Below are 18,821 nucleotides of genomic sequence, written 5' to 3' on the forward strand. Positions count from 1 at the left end.
CATCAGCATGAACGGGAGGAGAATGAGAGACAGAGACAGGAGAATGAGAGACAGAGACAGCATGAACTGGAACTGGCGAGACTGAGGGGCAGCGAACCCCCGGCTGCGGTGAGTGAGGGGGGACCCAGGACTGCACGGAGCTTTGATAAGTGCATCCGGGCCCCACGCAAGGAGGGGGAGGACATGGATGACTTCCTGGAGGCCTTTGAGACGGCCTGCGAGCTGCACCGGGTTGATCCCGCGGACAGACTCCGGGTCCTTACCCCCTTACTGGACCCCAAAGCCGTGGCATTATACCGCCAACTGGGAGAGGCAGAGAAAGGGGACTACGAACTATTCAAAAAGGTCCTGCTACGGGAGTTTGGGCTGACTCCTGAGATGTACCGGGAAAGGTTCCGGAGTCAAGATAAAACCCCTGAGATCTCATATCTGCAACTAGCCGTCGGCATGGAAAGATACGCCAGCAAGTGGGCTGGTGGGGCCCAGACGAAGGAGGACCTGATTAAACTACTGGTACTGGAGCAACTGTATGAGCGGTGCCCATCCGACCTGAGGCTGTGGTTGGTGGACAGAAAGCCAGAGAACCCGCGACACGCAGGGCAGCTGGCTGATGAGTTTGTAAAGAGCCGGTCAGGGGGTGGCAGGGAGGAGCCCCAAAGGAACAGGCCCAGTTCGTCACAGTTTGTTAACTAGAAAAAAGAAATTACAGAGTTATTTGCAGGTTCAAGCAAGCAAACGTCTACACACAAGTAAGTGATCGTCTAAATCTAAGAGTGACCGAGTTGCAGTGATCTGTCTATTCAAAGTGTCTTTCAGAGCGGACCCAGCAGGCAGCTCTGGGGAACTCTCGCCGTGTCAGAGTTCAGACAGCCAAACAGATGGAAAATTTTCCTGTGACTTTGTTTTATTTCCTTCATTCAGCTTCCAATAGGCTTCCTTGCACATGACATTTCCAAGGTGGGATAGGCCCATTAGCCAATCCTTTGTACTGCAATGTTCCTTGACATAGCTGATTTTGACAGCCCTTCTTGATGGGGTGAGGGAGGATTCCTGTGCCTGGGTTCACAAGTTCAGAGCAGCCATTTGCAAAGTTATAAAGCAAAACTTACATATTTTCTTACGGCACGGAACAGAGACATTGCAAGTGAGATTAATACCTGCAGCAACTCACAAGCATTTCACAGAGTCTAAACACCAAATACAGTCTTGTAAGACTAATACCTATTTTGAGCAAACTAACATACAGGTGAACTGGTCTGGTCTCAAGCGATGAGTCTGTTAGTTCTTAGCTAATGCCTGCAGCCTGGGCAAGGGCTGGCACCTCATTTGCAAGCATCACAGCAAACGCCCTCCACCGCCCCCAATCCCTTACGTCAGTAATTTTTATTTTGTGTGTATCTGTAGCCAGCACTACTACACCCTCTGTGATTTCATAAACTAAGCAAGGTTGGGCCTGGTCAGTACTTGAATGGGATATCTCCTGTGCAAAGCCATGTGCTGCAGGAATTAGTGTAGAAGGCTCTCTGTGTCGGTGGTTAAACCAGTGCCACACCATGGTTTTAAGGAACAATGTACGCTTGGGTCAGTTATCCTCGAAGACACCAAAAGAGGTCCTGACCGCTGGTAGTTGTTAAAGACCCCACGTCACTTTCACAAGATCCCTGGCCAAATTTAAACTTGGTTAGTCACGTTCTGTTGACATAAACTCTTCCTGCACCTTCAGCTGACAAAGGTGGTATTCTTCTCTCCCTGTGTAAGTGGCTGTGTAGTGCTGCTGTGAGTTGTTCCACTCCAGAAGTGGCTGCACATCAGTGATTAGCTAACAAGCCCAGTAGAGAGCTCTGAGATCCTTCTAAGTTAGAAAGCGTACAGAAATGCAAGATGATATTTTTCAGGCTTGCTTTCCAGCAAATTGAAGTGTCATCTGGCTTCCAACAATATATTTTCCCTTTTTCTTTTCTTGGCAGCTGAGTAAAAAATATGGAAATGTCTTTAGTCTTCAGAACTGCTGGAGTAATCTGATAGTATTGAATGGATTCAAAGCAGTAAAGGAAGCATTGGTCCAGAAATCAGAGGACTTTGCTGACCGACCATACTTTCCTATATATGAGCACTTGGGTTATGGAGAGAACTCCGAAGGCAAGTACCTTGGAAACTACCATAGTTTTCTGGCAGTGTTGCAGGGGGACTGGCTTTATCATTTGAGCTCCTGGAGAGGTTAAAGGGGACTTAAGGAGTGAACTGCCTCCTCTCTCGTCCCCCTGCTGATGTTGCTTTTGCTGAAGTCTTCCCCTGACACTACTTCTCGTGAGGAGGAAGTCAGGTTAGATGAAAATGGGGACTCTCCTTCCCAACTGCAGCGCTGCAACAAGTACTAAGACGTGGCCATTCTGAAATGTTCAGTAGAATGTACATGCTAATCAATACCGATTAGCTGCAATTGTCAGAATGGGCAGTTTCCTATCCCTCACCATATGTATGTACCTTCCTTGGCTTGTAAAAGAAATAACCTCCTTCTGAGGAACCTCCAGGACCCAAGAGTGAAAGTGTGGGAGGGTAGAAAGAAATGCAACCTAAAAGGGAGGCTTGTTGGGCTGGAATCATCTCAGGTTATCCCAAAACACTTTCATAACAAAGATTAGAGCTGGAAAAATATCTATAGAGTCACATTTTCTCAACCATGGGCAGTGTGTGAACCCCCCATTTGGGGAGACTAGTCCCCTGCCCTGCCCCAAGTCCCTACTGCGGCTGGAGAAGCCCCGCCCAAGCCACCGCCTGCCTGAGCCACCCTGAGCCCAGGCTGGCTGGAGGAGCTCTTGAGTCCTCCCACTGGCCCGGGGCCATGGCGGGGAGTATTAGCAGAGGTTTGGGGAGGCTTAGCCTCCCCCAGCCTCCATTACACACCACCTATCTTCTCAACCTCACCCTGGCCCATACTCTGGCCAATGCAGGGATGCTCCCTATAGTATGTTCTCCAGTGCTTTGTCCAATCCAATCTTAAATGACTTGTGATGGGGCATCCATTAATTCCTTTGAGAGACTATTGAGTAGTTTAATAGATCTAATAATTGGGAAATGTTTTCTGACATCCAACCTGAGGCTTACACCCTTAGAGTATAGCATGGCTTAGCTCCATTAAGTACATCAGGTTATACCAGCTGCGGATCTGGCCCTGAATTTCATGCCATTACTCCTAGCTATATCTTGGAGTTCCCTGAATAATCCCTCTCCGTCTGCACTAACCACCTACACCTCTGAAGGATGCAATAATAGCTCCCATTAGTTGCCATTTGGCCAAGCTATACTTGGTTCCTTTTATCCTTCCTCAGAAGCCAGTCCCTCCAGCCCTATTTTGTTGCTCTCCAGTGAATTTTGCATAGTGCTTCCCAGAGGTGATTATGTCTCTTGTTTATTAATATTTTGCAGGGGTGGTGCTTGCAAGATATGGTCATGCCTGGAAGGAGCAAAGGAGATTTGCACTCTCCACCTTGAGGAACTTTGGGATGGGAAAGAAATCCCTGGAGCAGCGTGTGACCGAGGAAGCTGGATTTCTATGCTCTGCGATCTGTTCTGAACAAGGTTTGTAGCATCAAGGGAGATGGGGCAGGGGACCAGTGTGACTTCCATACATAAGGAAATGAAAGGATAATATGATAGCCTGACAGATGTTTTAACATGAGAGTTTGTGTTGGGAAGTAAAAAAACCAAACAAACAACCCAACATCTCCAATTGAATGTGCAAGGGGAATTTTAGGTTGGTAGAATGTAATTACCTCAGCTGGAATCTGGTGAAGGCATCAACACTAACATGCTTCCAAAACATGCCATGAAGTCTTTAAGGACATCACTTTTATGCCTCAACTTAAAAATGTCTGTAGCAGCCCAGTAACATCTGTCTGTATACAGCAGGCACAGGTTCAGTACTGAAGCAGAGATGAGTACTGTTACCGGCACACATTTCTCTGTTACTCCCAAACTCTAGAGGCACCCACTTTACCCAGTTCTTAGGGCTCAAGATGTAACCCTCTTAATTTAGACACCCACCCTTACCCTATTCCTAGGGCTCAGGGTGTACTGTTTGTGGGTTTGCAAGACCTTTTACCCGTGAAAGAGCCTTACACTGTAATAATCTCTATTTATTAACAATTACCAAGCAGAATACACATGCTAAGCATACAGTGCTATGCTCACCATTCCTGGTCAGGCAGGTGGACTTTCCCCCTGTTGGCCATGCAAGGGCAATCTCGTCTGGATTCTGGTTGCTGCATGTCACCGTCGTGCAGAGGATTCTTTGCAGCTTTGATCTTAGGCTGTGTCTTAGCGGTGAGTTCTTCTTCCAGGTCTTTCCTCCTTCTTATCCTTCTTTTCCTTCTCCGCTGGTCTCCTTCTTGGACCGCAGTTTATATAGTGAAACTTGAGTCCTGCTTAGCTATATAACCAATCATTTTACTAACCAATTCTAACATATTGTAACAAAATTCTCTAACCAATCAGATCCCGTCACCTTAACTAATTTACACCTAGCAAAATTAATTATGTAACAGACAAAAACAAAGAACCAGACAGAGATCATACACACAAACAATAGAGAAGTGGAGACCATAAAGATAAAACGAGAAAGAAATGAGGATTTGACAACCGCAACTATTGATAAGTGATTTCATGCCAGACAGGATGCTATCAGACTAAGTTTTCTTTAACCATCTTAAGATTTGTTTCTTTATCTGGTGATAGTGGGGGCTATTAGGACAGGATCGCCTTCTTAACAGACCGATATTACATTGTTTTGATGTATTTTAGATGGAATGTGAGGATGTGACTTCTTAGCTAATGGCCGCTGCTTCCTAATATGGCTGCAGACAAAGGCCTTATCCCTACAGTACCAGTGACCAAATCTGCAGCAGCACAAACCTGGAATTCTTAAGTTTTCCATGGTGGTCTCTCTTCCAAGTATTGACCAGACCCAGCCCTGTTAGTATGTGAGACATCTTTAACTTCCCCAGGTTACATGAGCATGGACTTTAAACTGGTTTGTTCCATAAGCAGTCTTGAAATGTTAGAGGTTCTTGCTCAGTGTGTTCCATGCAGCGAGGGGCAGGCTACAATGATGGTGTGACTCCTAATGTCTTTGGTTGGTCCTGCATGTTTTTCAGGTCGTCCTTTTGATCCACATTTTCTTATAAACAACGCAGTTAGCAATGTGATCTGCTCCCTCGTCTATAGTGAGCGCTTTGACTATGACAATAAGAAATTTCAGAGGCTGCTGCATTTGGTTGAACAGGCCTTGAAGGAAGAAGGTGGATTCCTGCCCCAGGTAACTCAGCACGTATGATTTGGTCGGTAAGAAGCTGCCATTTGATTGATCAGTAAGATTGTAGTTTAGTGATTCTTTTCTGGGAGCCATAGGGTGTGGTTTTCTCTCTCTCTCTCTCACTGTATTATCTTAGCTCCTTCTCGTAGTACCTTGGCTGCTGCGCATCCCTGGAGTGCCACAGAGCGTCTTCCGAGCCCAAAAGGAGGTCCTGGACTTCACAGATGAGCTTGTGAAGGAGCACAGGATGACCTGGAATCCTACCCAAAAGAGAGACTTCACTGATGCTTTTCTACAAGAGATAGAGACGGTAGGAGGAGATGGGCAGGTGTAGATCTCTTTGACTCCGTGAATATATTGGTGATGGGAACACTCCCTGTTAGCTTCCCTCGTTGTAACGTTTACAAGCAAAATCCTATTGCTAATAGAACTGCTATGAACAGCTCCCTGTTCTATTTCTTCTGGTTTTCCCTTATCTAGTGAGTCTAATGAGTTCATGCTCAGAAATCAGCTGAAGAATAGGCTGATAGTTGGAACTTCGTACTGAGGCAGTGCCGCGCTCTATTGGGTGCCGTACCTGGGTCCTTCGCTCTCTTGGCCATGGAACAGCCCTGACATAAGCCGACCATGTACAGTTTAGAGACACTTTTTAATCGTTTTGGCAAAGGTCACAGTGAAGACTTCCTTCATCCTTCCAAGTCACAGCTTCGTTCAAAGGCAGGCTGCTGGGAATTCCGTGGCTGAAAACATGTTCTAGAACAAAAACCTGATCTGTTTTTATATCTTTCTAGTACAGCTGGTTGCAAAATTGAAACAATGAAACATGTGGCTTTTGACAACATTTCAATTTAGAAAAAATCAAAATGAAACCCTTATGCTACTACATGGAATTTCTGACCTGATCGAGTGTGAGTGCTCACACTAACCTCTTGTGGTTGCAGAGGCACAAATCTCTAAAACTGACTGGAGACCCTCCTTTAACTCTGGTGGTAAGAGACTGTGGGCAGAGTTTCCAGCGTGTATGCTGAGTGTACTGAGCAGCATCAGCCAGTGAGACTCTGCCGTGCCTGGGGACTCCTCCTCCTCCACCACCACAAGCTCTTTCAGGTGCGTTGGGCAGTGGTGTTGGAACTGGAACTGGAACTGGCCGCAACCACTGGCTTGAAGCAGTAATAACAAACACCAAATACATGGTTTCCATGGTTTCCATCATCCAGCACGCCTGGACTTTGGTGGGTTAGAAAGTGCCGCTGAAATGTCCACCAGCACCTCATGGAAACTCTGCCCCATTCCTGACACAGGCGGGACAGCGCAAGCAAGCAAAGTTCTTGAAAAGGGGCTTCTTCCATGTTGCTCGGCAGGCAGTGTTGGCAGGCTGGTCAAACTTCCTGTAACATGCAGGGTGGGCAGTAAAGCTTTCCCACAGTCAAGGCTAGAGCGGCCACATTCTGGGAGGATGCTAGGGAGTCTGGGATATGGTTGGTTTGACTCGGGTCTCTCTGCTACGGTGTGGATGCCACAGGTTCACGCCTGGCCTAGAATATTCTTAACGTAGGGTTGACAATCAGTGTACACTTCTGCTGGGGTAGTCAATAATTTTTTGTTATGGTCCAAATTTCTTGGGCAAGGTATACGGAAAGTCCAGACTGCAGAGAAAATAATTTAAAAAAATGACAATAATGATATGTAAATAAAAAGATTTCAGGGTCTGTTCAAAAGCATCTAGCAGTACAGATTTGGCCTGCTGTCCACCTATTGACTACCCCATTGTAGATGCTCAAGCTCTGTGTTGTCATATGCGTGTGTTATGCTGCACTCTGCAAACAATTCAACCTTTCAGTCTGAGAATATGAATTACCACTATCTACCCGTCTGCTCCTCTCTCCCCAACAAAATTCCAAGGTCAAATCACGCTCTCATTTGTTCCCTTCAGGCTAAAGAGCATGCGGGGACCAGTTTCAGTGATAACAACCTTCGTTTGGTAACAGTTGACTTGTTTACCGCTGGCACTGAGACCACCTCCACCACCCTGCGCTGGGCATTGCTGTACATGCTTCTCCATCCTGACATCCAGTGTAAGCAAGAGGACTGGTGGAGAGGGGACAGGTTCTCCCCACCCTGCATTTTCCACTGAAATAGGGTGACCAGATCGCAAGAGTGAAATATCAGGACACATTCGGCGAGCGGGGGGCGGGGAGGAGACAGAGACAGGTGCACAGCCCCGACCGGAACCAGAGGCACACTGGTCCGCCTGGCCCTGTGCTACCAGTGTGCCCCTTCCTGTTGGGGGTGGGGCCATGTTGCGCCACACAGCTCCCCTGCCCAGCGCCCGCTGGATCCACTATGCCCAGAGCCGCCCTACAACCCTTCCACCACAAATGCACAGTGCTGTGCACACACACCCTGCCCAGCGCCCCCCTGCCCACAGCCCCACAACAGCTGCCCAGCACCCCACACACAACCCCCCACTCACTAGTTTCCCAATACACACAGATTTCCCCTTTCTCTGTCCCAGTGCCCTTCCACACAGCCCCACCACCACAACTAAACAATGCCCCACAAAGACCTGCACTGCCCAGGGCCCTGACACACACAAACCTCCCCTACTGCCCAGTGCCCTCCACACCCTCACTGCCCAGCACCCCCCACAGTCTCCCAGACACTCACTCCATCACACCCTGCCCCCTTCTCTGGCTGCACTCACCAGCCCTGCTGGGAGGTCTCTGACTCCTAGGGTGCGAGCAGTGAGGGGGGTCTCCAGACTCTCCACGTGCTGCGCCCGCCACAAGCGTGAGCTCCGTGGCTCCCATTCACCGGGAAAAACGCCAATGGGAGCTGCCAGAGCTGCGGAGCGGGGCTTGCAGGTGCCGGCAGCATGCAGAGCCCCCCCACCCTAAGAGCCAGAGGGACCTGCCAGGGGGTGAGGTGGGGCGTCCGGGTGGTGCTCACCTGGGGCGGCTCCTGTCCTGGGACGCATTCGGCAGGCTGGTCCCCCTGGCTCCTACGGTTGTGGGTCGGGGGGGAGGAGGGGACGGGTGGGTGGAGGGCTCTCTGCCCGCTCCCGGCGCCTGCATGTCCTGCCCCTGCAGCACGTGGCGCTCCTGCCAGCGGGCGGACCTTGGAGCTCTCCCAGGAGGCGGTAATCAGTGGCTCCGGCGCGGTGGCTGCGGTCCCCGATATCGGGACAAAGGGCGTTCCGACTGATGTAAGGTCGGGACATGGGACAAGTCCCCTAAAATCGGGACTGTCCCAATAATATCTGGACGTCTGGTCACCCTACACTGAGAACTTCTTAGCATCTGCTGTCACCTTTGTGTTCTGGGCGTATGACACTGCCGTAGCAACAGTCACAGCTGTGATTGGGGAAATAATTCCACTGGAAAATTCTGAGAGGGAGAGCAAAGATCTGTGGCAAGGGAGAGAGAAAGCCCCTGTTAAAGATTTCATTGTCAGGGGGAGCGCTCACCACTTTTCTTCATGACAAGTGCACTTTGAGACCCTCGTAGCTACTTGGTAACTCTTCCTTCTCTTAGGGTCTCCATAGGGATAAATGCTAACCTGCTTAAATGTGCCAACGCCAGAGGCACAAGTGGGTCAAATACAGTATGAAGAAGATGGAATGTCTTTAACAATGAGCTTATTAACCCATAGCACAGAGGATGACTATGTAAATTGGGCTGAGTGACTGAAGATGAATGTGCTCTCCTTCAGCGCCTAATTCTGCATTCTTCTCTTTCCCACTGTCTACAGGGCTCACTTTGCCCCCTTGCCCCCAACCAGGTAAACTCTGCCTCCCTTGCACTCTTGCTTTCAGGTGCTTTCAAGAAACACACAAGACCTGATTGCGAGGTCAGGAATTAGCAGTTGGGAAGCAGAGCAGTACATGTCTGGGGTATCAAAGAGGCTTTCTGGTTGTGTGGAGATAAGAGAAATCAGAAGTGTGTCCACGCCCTCCCCCCACTGCTGGATATCGTTCCTGACCCTTGACCAAGTGCCCCAGACACCTCCCAAACACTGCACCCACTTCTTAGAGATGACTCACTTGTAAACTGCTCAGTGATTGATAGGAAGGTGGCTAACAAACTCACAGAATATAAACCCAGCGCTGTACAAATAAACAGACAATCCCTGCCCCACAGTGTTTAAAACTTAAGGGTAAATCTGCAGGTTCCCCATTTCTACAGTGTTGATGTACATCATTATGTTATATTGAGGAGGATGTAAAGTGTCTTTTTCCAGGTAAAGTCCATGAGGAAATTGATAAGGTGATTGGCAGGGACAGGTCACCCAAGATGGAGGACCAAGCGAACATGCCTTATACCAATGCTGTGATCCATGAAACTCAACGTTATGGGGATATTGTTCCTGCTGGATTGCCTCACATGACATACCGGGACACCGAGCTCCAAGGCTACTTCATTCCAAAGGTATCTATGGCCAGGCAGGGGATGCAGACATCTTCTCCCCTTGCAGACTTATGTCCTGAAGCTGCAGACATTCCATATGTGAATCTCCCCAAGGTTCCATGCAGAGGGGGGTGGAGCACCAGGCCCTGAATCTCACAACCATTGGCGAGTTATCAAATGTGCAGTTTTGAAAGGGCTTGGGCCTCAGAGAGCCTTGTTTATGTGGCTAGCTCCATCTTCAACAGGTCTTTGGATATCTGAAAAAACAACAAATGGAGCTAAAACACAACTAAGGATTGCTATCATTACAAGGGAGACTGTAATTTTGTCTTGGGCACCTTATAACATTCAGTATATCTGCTTGAAGGTGGAGAAAGGTAATGCTGATTAACTGTATAGAAACTACCTGCTAGGTCAAGAGTTCAAATCCAGTACAGTAGCAACTAAAACTCTATTATCTGAAGGCTGTTCAGAGGCCCTGTGCATCTCAGTCCAGTTCCAAGTAGACAAGAGACAATGACGGGCAATTATTGCCTTCCTTGGTGACAGTCTCACTGGAGAGACCAAAGCCATACAATACTCAATTCCACTTTCGCCCTTAGAAGAAACTCCTCTAGCTCAGGTCTAAGACATGTGAGAGGGGAAAGATCTCGCTTTTTCTGTGAAGACAATGAGAATTGTAGTTCAGAGTCTCTCAATCAGAACACTCTTACCAGAGCTAAAATTGGGGAGTAGAAGCAATTTTCATCCCATGAACCTCATTAGACCCTGAAAACAACATTTGCATATTCTTAGTCTAGCTAGCATGCAATGTACAAGGGCGACAGGGTTCAGAGCATATGCCGTGCACTGCCGAGGGCCTTAAAAGTGTCCCACTCCACTGTGCTATAAGATTATACACTTAGGTACCTGAGGTGGGTTCTGTGCCTTCCTCTGAAGCCACTACTTCAGCTACAATGGCCACTACTTGAGATGGGAAATTGAATGCAGAGGGACTGGCCTGTTCTGATGTGACAATTCTTATGTACCCCGTTTCTTCTCTGGGGTGGATCAGGGGACGACAGTCATCACTAACTTGTCCTCGGTGCTGAAGGATGAAACGGTTTGGGAGAAGCCGCACCAGTTCTACCCGGAGCACTTCCTGGATGCAGATGGACAGTTTGTGAAGCGAGAGGCCTTCCTGCCTTTCTCTGCAGGTAAATCCAAGGGGAGGAGCAACTGGGAGAGGCCGTCCCTGTGGAATTGAGGCACAGTGCATGAGAAATGACCCACTACTGTTATGGGAAAGTGAGTCTCCTCTAAAGGAAGGTGTCCCTCTCCTCATAAGAGCAGCTTCCTCATGTGGAAGATCAGTGCAGTGTGTGCTGAGCTGGGTCTGTTCTACAGTGCCCTGGTGGTACCAGTGTATGCAACCTCTGCAAAATAACTCCCTCTCTCTATTTCTCCAGCGCAGAAACTCTGGCCTTGAAATTCTGTACTTAGGGTCAGGCCTTGAGAGCCTGAGCAGCTTGCCCCAGGGCCTGTGTAAACCACTCGGCCAAAGGGAAGCAGTCCTGTATTCTGTACTCTGCAATAAACTGGGCAACCCTCACCTTAATTAATTCATTGCTCATCTTCTACTGCTGTAGTTATTTAAATAGAAAATAAACTTGTTACAAATCAATTCCGGTTGCTTATGTAAGAAACCCACCTACCTAATCCCTGAGGAGCGCAGAACTGCCAGGTTAAGGAGGACCTTCGTCCCTTAAGCCTATACACCCATCTGTCACGTTAGGCTCTGTTCTTCATGAGCATGCTGCATCTCCCCAGAGAAATTACTCCATACTCAATAGACACAGGGACATACTGAATGCAACACATTAATCGCTTCTGCACTATAACGGAAAACCTTAACTGCAAGCCCAGGAATTGGTTTAGAAACAGTGTGCACACAGGTGAGGTGTGTGTTATTGGGAAAAGGATGAGGTTATAGTTAAGGATTTCTGTTAAAGCATGATCAAAATTGTTGTGTGCCACATACTTCTTTATCTGTTACAAGGCACCCTGATCAAAGGAAGTCGTTTGTTACTGGAGGCCCTGGGACCACTGCAATGGGGTACATGGATCAGTAGGGGATAAAGGAGAGATGGATGTTCCCAGTTTCCCATATGCTCCAAACTCACCAGAGAGATGGAAAGAGGGAAATACTGATTCTCTGATAGACACCAAAGGAGGCCAGCTGTGGCTGGTGGAGGGGCTGTAGGCTCTGTCCTAACCCCTCTGGTCACCACATCAACAGCAGAGGGATTTCTGAACTGGTGGGGCACGACCTCTGCCGGGCGTGTACCAGTGCAGCCCAGGAGTTCCAGCAGTGGGAAACGTGAGGGCTTAGACAGAAGGGTCTATGCACTGAGCAGTGTTATAGAATCTTTCCCAGTGACCGGATCACCTCCAAAAATCGACAAACACTTAGCAGGGTGGTTGATGCTTTCTAGGTTTGTTTCAATGCAGCCAACCGTTTCCGTTACAGAGAGGGGTTGGTTAGTTAGGCAGCTACTAACGCATTTCCAGAATACTCTGCAGTACTGGGGCGGGGTTATCTGTGTCTGGGTACTAAGCTGAGCTAGGTATTGGCTCAGCGAGTACATCTACACTTCAGACTGGGGGTGTATGTACCAGGTTGAGTACACATACCCACGCTAACTCTGCGATAGCATGTAGGAGTGTAGCCACTGCAGCGTGAGCAATGGGAGGGACTGGTCACCCTGAGGATGATCCCGTCCAAGATATTAGGTATCTACTCAGGTGGCTAGCCCCTCCCGCTGCTTGCGCCCCCCTGGCTACACTTCTGTTTTTAGCACACTAGCTAGCTCAGAGTTAGTGGAGGCACGTCTCCTCAAGCTGGAGATTACACCTTCCAGCTCAAAGTGTGGCCGTACCCCTGGTTAAAAGCCAATTTTGTTTTTCGTTTTATGATTTGATTTTAGTCTGTAAGCAGGTAATTGAGCAGCCACCTTCCGTTTGTGCCAAACTGCAGTGCAATGAGTGTCTCCCCTGCACTCTGTGTCAGTGCCTGCCTTGCACTCTCTGGAGCAGCAGTTCACAAAATATGGCTCACACCCCCAAATGGGGCCGCGCCATCAGCACATGGGATCGTGACAATCCTTTGTGTGCAGAGGACACCATTTTGCTCCTCCATGTTTTCTGGGGTTCCAGCAGGAAATAGTGCATTAAAACAGGGTCACACTGGCAAAAAAATTGGGACCCGCTGATCTAGAGCCTCACGTAATTCAAGAATGGACTTTTGTTAGCTAGCTCTGTATTTGTACCTTAGCAGCGCAAAGCACAACACCTCTACCTTTCCTATTTGCTCCACAGCCACACTAGATAAGCGTTGCCCCTTTCCAATCTCAATGTCTAGTTGAAACTAGAATTCTTTGAGGGCGTCAACAAGCATGTGGACAAGGTCCCTCACCAAAGGCTCGTAAGCAAAGTAAGCTGTCGTGGGATAAGAGGGAAAGTCCTCTCGTGGATTGGTAACTGGTTAAAAGATAGGAAACAAAGGGGAAGAATAAATGGTCAGTTTTCAGCATGGAGAGAGGTAAAAAGTGGTGTCCCCGGGGGTCTGTACTGGGACCAGTGCTGTTCAACATATTCATAAATGATCTGGAAAAAGGGGTAAACAGTGAGGCTGCAAAATTTGCAGATGATACAAAACTACTCAGGATAGTGAAGTCCCAGGCAGAGTGTGAAGAGCTATCAAAGGCTCTCTCAAAACTGGGTGACTGGGCAACAAAATGGCAGATGAAATTCAGGGTTGATAAATACGAAGTAATGCACATTGGAAAACATAATCCCAACTATACATATAAAATGATGGGGTCTAAATTAGCTGTTACCACCCAAGAAAGATCTTGGAGTCATTGTGATAGTTCTCTGAAAACATCCACTCAATGTGCAGTGGCAGGCAGAAAAAGCAAACAATGTTGGAAATCATTAAGAAAGGGATAGATAAGAAGACAGAAAATATCATATTACCTCTAGATAGATCCATGGTATGCCCACATCTTGAATACTGCGTGCAGATGTGGTCACCCCATCTCAAAAAAGCTATATTGGGATTGGAAAAGGTCAACAAAAATGATGAGGGGTATGGAACAGCTTCCATAGGAGGAGAGATTAATAAGACTGGGACTTTTCAGCTAGGAACAGAGATGACTAAGGGGTGATATGATTGAGGTCTATAAAATCATGACTGGTGTGTAGAAAATAAATAAGGAAGTGTTATTTACTCCTTCTCATAACACAAGAACTAGGGGTCGCCAAATGAAATTAATAGGCAGCAGGTTTAAAACAAACAAAAAGAAGTATTTATTCACACAATCCACTGTCAAGCTGTGGAACTCTTTGCCAGAGGATGTTGTGAAGGCCAAGACTTTAACAGGGTTCAAAAAAGAACTGGATAAATTCATGGAGGATAAGTCTATCATTGGCTATTAGCCAGGATGGGCAGGGATGGTGTCCCTAGCCTCTGTTTGCCAGAAGCTGGGAATGGGCGACAGGGGATGGATCACTTGATAATTACCTGTTCTGTTCATTCCCTCTGGGGCACCTGGCATTGGCCACTGTAGGAAGAGAAGATACTGGGCTAGATGGACCTTTGGTCTCACCCAGGATGGCTGTTCTTATGTTCGTCAAATTTCAGGGCCCTGGGGACATTCCAGTTGGAAGTAGAAATTGATGTAGTCAAGTATTTTCTTTGATGCCATCTTGTTTATTTATAAGGAACATACAAAGTCCTGCTCTCTGAACTCAGGAGGAACCGTAACAAAAGGAGGAGTTTCTTAGCTTATAGCCCAAAGCCTCTTTTGCCAACAGACCCAAAAGCTTTTTCCTAGGGGTCTCACTGCACTCACAGGCTATTACTGCTTGTCCTTCTTGCTTTTGTCTCTGCTTCTCTCTGTTTTTGTCTGTTCTCAGTTTCTGTGTGTTCTCTCTCAGACTCGCAACCCCCTTCCATTCCCCCTCTCCCCAACCTGGTCACAATACCAAGTGGAACTCCCTACCCACCTGATGCTAGTTTCTGGGCAGATTCTATTAGGCCTTGTATTAGGTGTGGCCCCTTAAGTATTTCTTACAACTATTGTAAGTGACAGGCATGTTCACATATCAGTTTGAATAAGGTTTTGAGTCAACCTATAACAAGGTGTGATTGGGGCATGCTGAGATTGCTCAATTAGGGCAAACTGCAACAAGTGGGGAAGACAATCCCCCAAAGTGGTGGTTATTGTAATACTTAGATTCACCAAGCCAGCAACAAAACAGCTTCTACAATGCAATACCTTACTGGTTACCCAGAAGCCAAACTACAGTTCCCTTAATTCAACCCACCCTTGAGCTCCCACCCAGACACCCAAGTCTCCAGATACGATGAAGATTACTGAAAATCTTGTTCATCATATAAAAATCTTACCAATCCCAAAGGATCGGACACATTGCCCATCAGGTTAATTAATATCTCAGATCTTACCCAAATACATTCTTATTAAGGAAACTAAGATTTATTAAAAAAGAAAAAAGAGAGAGTGTGTTGGTTAAAAGATCATTACACATACAGATACGAACAAAATTCTTACGCCAGTTTCATAGTATAGAGGGTGAGCTCTAGAATTGCAGAGTCCTTTCCAGAATCAGTTCTTCAGTTTCTAGTTCAAAGTCCAATATCCAAGATCAGGGTGATCCAGAATGGAGCTGGAGACCTCAGTGTTGTGACTCAAACTTCCCCTGAGGAAGCTTAGCAGATCTGAGATAACAGGCTCAGGGCCCTAGAGTTCTTTTATAGTTGTCCAGCAGCCTCTTGATAGCGTGCAGTCCTTAGGTGACCAATAGTGGTCTTGAAGTAACCTCCTATTTCCTAAGCACCACTGGTAATTAGCTGCACGGATTAACAGAAGGCAACTGCCCATTTCCCACCATTTACAGGCAGTTTACTACATACTTCAAAGAGAAATGAAGACAGTGCTATTACTACATTCACAGTTCATCTAAATGTTAACATCTCCCTTTGATCTCTGACTTAACAGAATACAGGACATTCAGTTACAATGTTAGAAGGATTTTGCAGTGGCTATGGGAGTAGATATGGCACCAGTGATGTCTTTCAGGCTGGCGGTGAGGTGATCCTGTTTGTACAAGTACTGCAAAGGCTTGCTGCAGTGGTTTAGCCTGACATGGGTCATTGGTGAAGATGCACCACTTGTATTTGCCTCAAGTCCAGGAAACCAATGTCCCCAGATTGCACTTGAACCAGAATCTCCTGCCTGGTAGCATGGGCATGTTGTTCCACCTCAGATTTCTCTATCTAAAGGCATTTATTTGCCCATTTCGATTCTAGAAGGCAAGAATTCCACAAAGAGCATATGGGACAGATCTTCAACTGGTGTAAATTATCATAGATCCTTTTACATCAATGGAGTTATGCCAATTTAATAGCTGAGGATTTATCCCTGTGTATTCGAGTGTCTCTGACCCTTTTGAGTCAGGCTAATGAGGCAGTAATTCCCCTCTCCAAATCAACTGACAGTCCTTGGTATTATGATTTCCACTGAAGCGTCTGGTGCTGGCCACCATCAGAGACAGGCAATCAGATTAAATAGAACATTGATCGGTCTGGAGAAGTATTTCCTAGTTGTTCCTGTTCACACAGGGTCTGGGAAGAGGGAGACTCACCATCTGTTGCATATGGAGGCAGATTCTCTGTTCACTCCAACCTGTGCCTGAGCAGTAAGGGTCTTACTCCTTCGGTGACTAGTTATTGTATCCTCCTCCTCTCTGCCTCCTCCCTCTTTTCTCACTCCCACACTTGCAGGTCGTCGTGTTTGCCTGGGGGAACAACTAGCCAGGATGGAGCTTTTCCTCTTCTTCACCAGCCTGCTGCAGCACTTCACCTTCCATCTCCCTGAGGGCCAGGCCAGACCTCGAGAGGATGGACACTTTGCCATGACACTCACCCCACACCCCTACCAGATCCTGGCTGTCCCAAGATAAGTGCGGTGTTTTGCAATGTTCTCCTCATATATTTTAGGAAGGCTGTAGTGCTTAACTGAAAGATGCTCCTACTCCGGTGGGAGAGCTTCTCCTGTCAATATAGTTAATCCACCTCCCTGAGAGGCGATAGCTGTGTTGGCAGGAGAAGCTCTGAAGACATAGTGCTGTCTACACAGGCGTTAGGTTGGTATAACTATGTCGCTCAGGGGTGTGGATTTTTCACACTCCTGAGCGACCTAGTTATACCTATATAGGCCTGTAGTTTAGGCCTGGCCTTAGCATTGTGTCTGCTTCATTCTTTAACAGAGTCTCCTTGAGATCCTCTGAAGTTATGCTATCAGCACTATTGGCCGTTTACCCGTCAGCATTGTGTAGATTCCTGTTGCGTGTTGGTACAAATAGCAAATGTGTAACGGAATGCTCAAGATAGCGTGATTACATGTGGGTATCAAGAGCCTGGCAGACTTGTCACTGCAACACATAATATGAGCTTATTGCAGCTGTTTAAATGGGAAAGTCGGTGCTCTGAGCCAGCAGGGTGTGGTTTGGTTTTCTAGCACTTTTCCTGGGTATTCCTTCAGGGCCAAGCCAATGCCTTCTCTGAGAAGAGATTTTGAAGTACACTTCACATTTGCTTGTACATGCTGCAGACAATGCTATTGACAGAGATTTACCTGCATTATTTTAGGAGATTTGGTAAACAAAAATGGATCACATCTTCCACTGATCTAAAGTGACTTCTGGAGCTATGCCTATTTGCGCCAGCTGAGAATCTGGCCTAATATGTACTTTATAGTTTAGTGTTATTCCAGTTTGATCTTATCTTTTTCTCTTTACACAAACGTAACATGTGTACAGTGGGGTCCAATCATGTGTTTGTTGGAAATACACAACATGCCAGGCATTCCTCCATGTACACATTGCTGCTCTAGTTAGGTTCTGGCAACTTCTAAAAAAAACCTGAACATGGGGAATGGAACAAAAAGGCTCACAATCTATTTAAAGGGATATTATGCTATGCCTGTACACAACACCTTCCTTCCTCCATTACACACGTTCCTTTCACTTTCAGCCCAGAAAAGTGTTAAGAGGTTTCTATTCCAAAGAAACTGTGTTATGTTAGAGTAAAGCGACTATGGGAGGAATTGCCACTAAACTGTCTCAAAATATTGTGTTTTGTGCACGATAACACTGTAATTTGGCCTTGCAAATGATTGTTATAATTTGTGTATTGTATACAAAATAGTAAAATTATGTTAATAAAAAGAGGAATCTTTTATTCTTTAATGTTTATTACTTCCTGTCTCTTTAGTTCTTGAAAAGTGCTTGCCTCTCGTGCCTCATATCAAGTACACGCTCTATGTTACTGTGAGAAAGGAGATTTGGGCTGTGTGAATAGAAGTCAAGGGATGAGGGTGTGGTGAGGGTAGGGAGCAGATCACATTTGCTGCTTGGCTAGATTATGAATAGTTCAGACAAAAAATTTGGTTTTAACCTAAAAGCCTCTTGTTCCCAAAGGAAAGCCGCTAATTTACATTTAGTTTCCCATAGCCCTGTCTAGGCTGTAGGAAGCAGAGACTAGCCAGCGCACATCAGCACTTCAGTCAAGTCACCTGTCCACCCACAGACTGCCGAGCCACACAGCCCAGAGAAATGGAATAGACCATTATCAAACTGTAACATGGAGATAGTTCAGTGGTTTGAGCATTGGCCTGCTAAACCCAGGGTTGTGAGTTCAATCCTTGAGGGACCATTTAAGGATCGGGGGCAAAAAGCTGTCTGGGGATTGGTCCTGCTTTGAGCAGGTGGTTGGACTAGATGATCTCCTGAGGTCCCCCAACTCTGAGATTCTATAAAAGATTATGAGAATATTTCCTTTGTCCCACTGTGTCTGCCTTGCCTGTTTAGAATGTAAACTCTTCATGTCTCTTACTGTGTATCTGTACAGTGCCTAGCACAAAGACACCTCCAGGTACTGTCCTAATACAAATGATAAATCACAGTAATAATTATCACATTTAAAGTAAAACTTAGATGCAAAGAAAACTATTGTTTTTTTGGATGCACAAAAACTTACT

The 18,821-nt window shown here is 46.8% G+C and overlaps 1 protein-coding gene across 1 annotated transcript; it reads left to right on the plus strand.

Moving 5' to 3' along the window:
- Positions 1-1,916: 1,916 nt before the first annotated feature.
- On the plus strand, positions 1,917-18,030 carry LOC117884169 (cytochrome P450 2D14-like; the record flags this gene model as incomplete). Its single annotated transcript, XM_034784760.1, has 8 exons — positions 1,917-2,139; positions 3,427-3,579; positions 5,154-5,314; positions 5,448-5,621; positions 7,245-7,386; positions 9,551-9,738; positions 10,772-10,913; positions 16,565-18,030. Coding segments are annotated over 8 exons (1,362 nt in total), but the record flags the coding sequence as incomplete, so codon positions are not given.
- Between the last annotated feature and the right edge of the window lie 791 nt (positions 18,031-18,821).

Source organism: Trachemys scripta, chromosome 1 (assembly GCF_013100865.1).
Source record: "Trachemys scripta elegans isolate TJP31775 chromosome 1, CAS_Tse_1.0, whole genome shotgun sequence".
In the NCBI taxonomy this organism is placed as follows: domain Eukaryota; kingdom Metazoa; phylum Chordata; order Testudines; family Emydidae; genus Trachemys; species Trachemys scripta.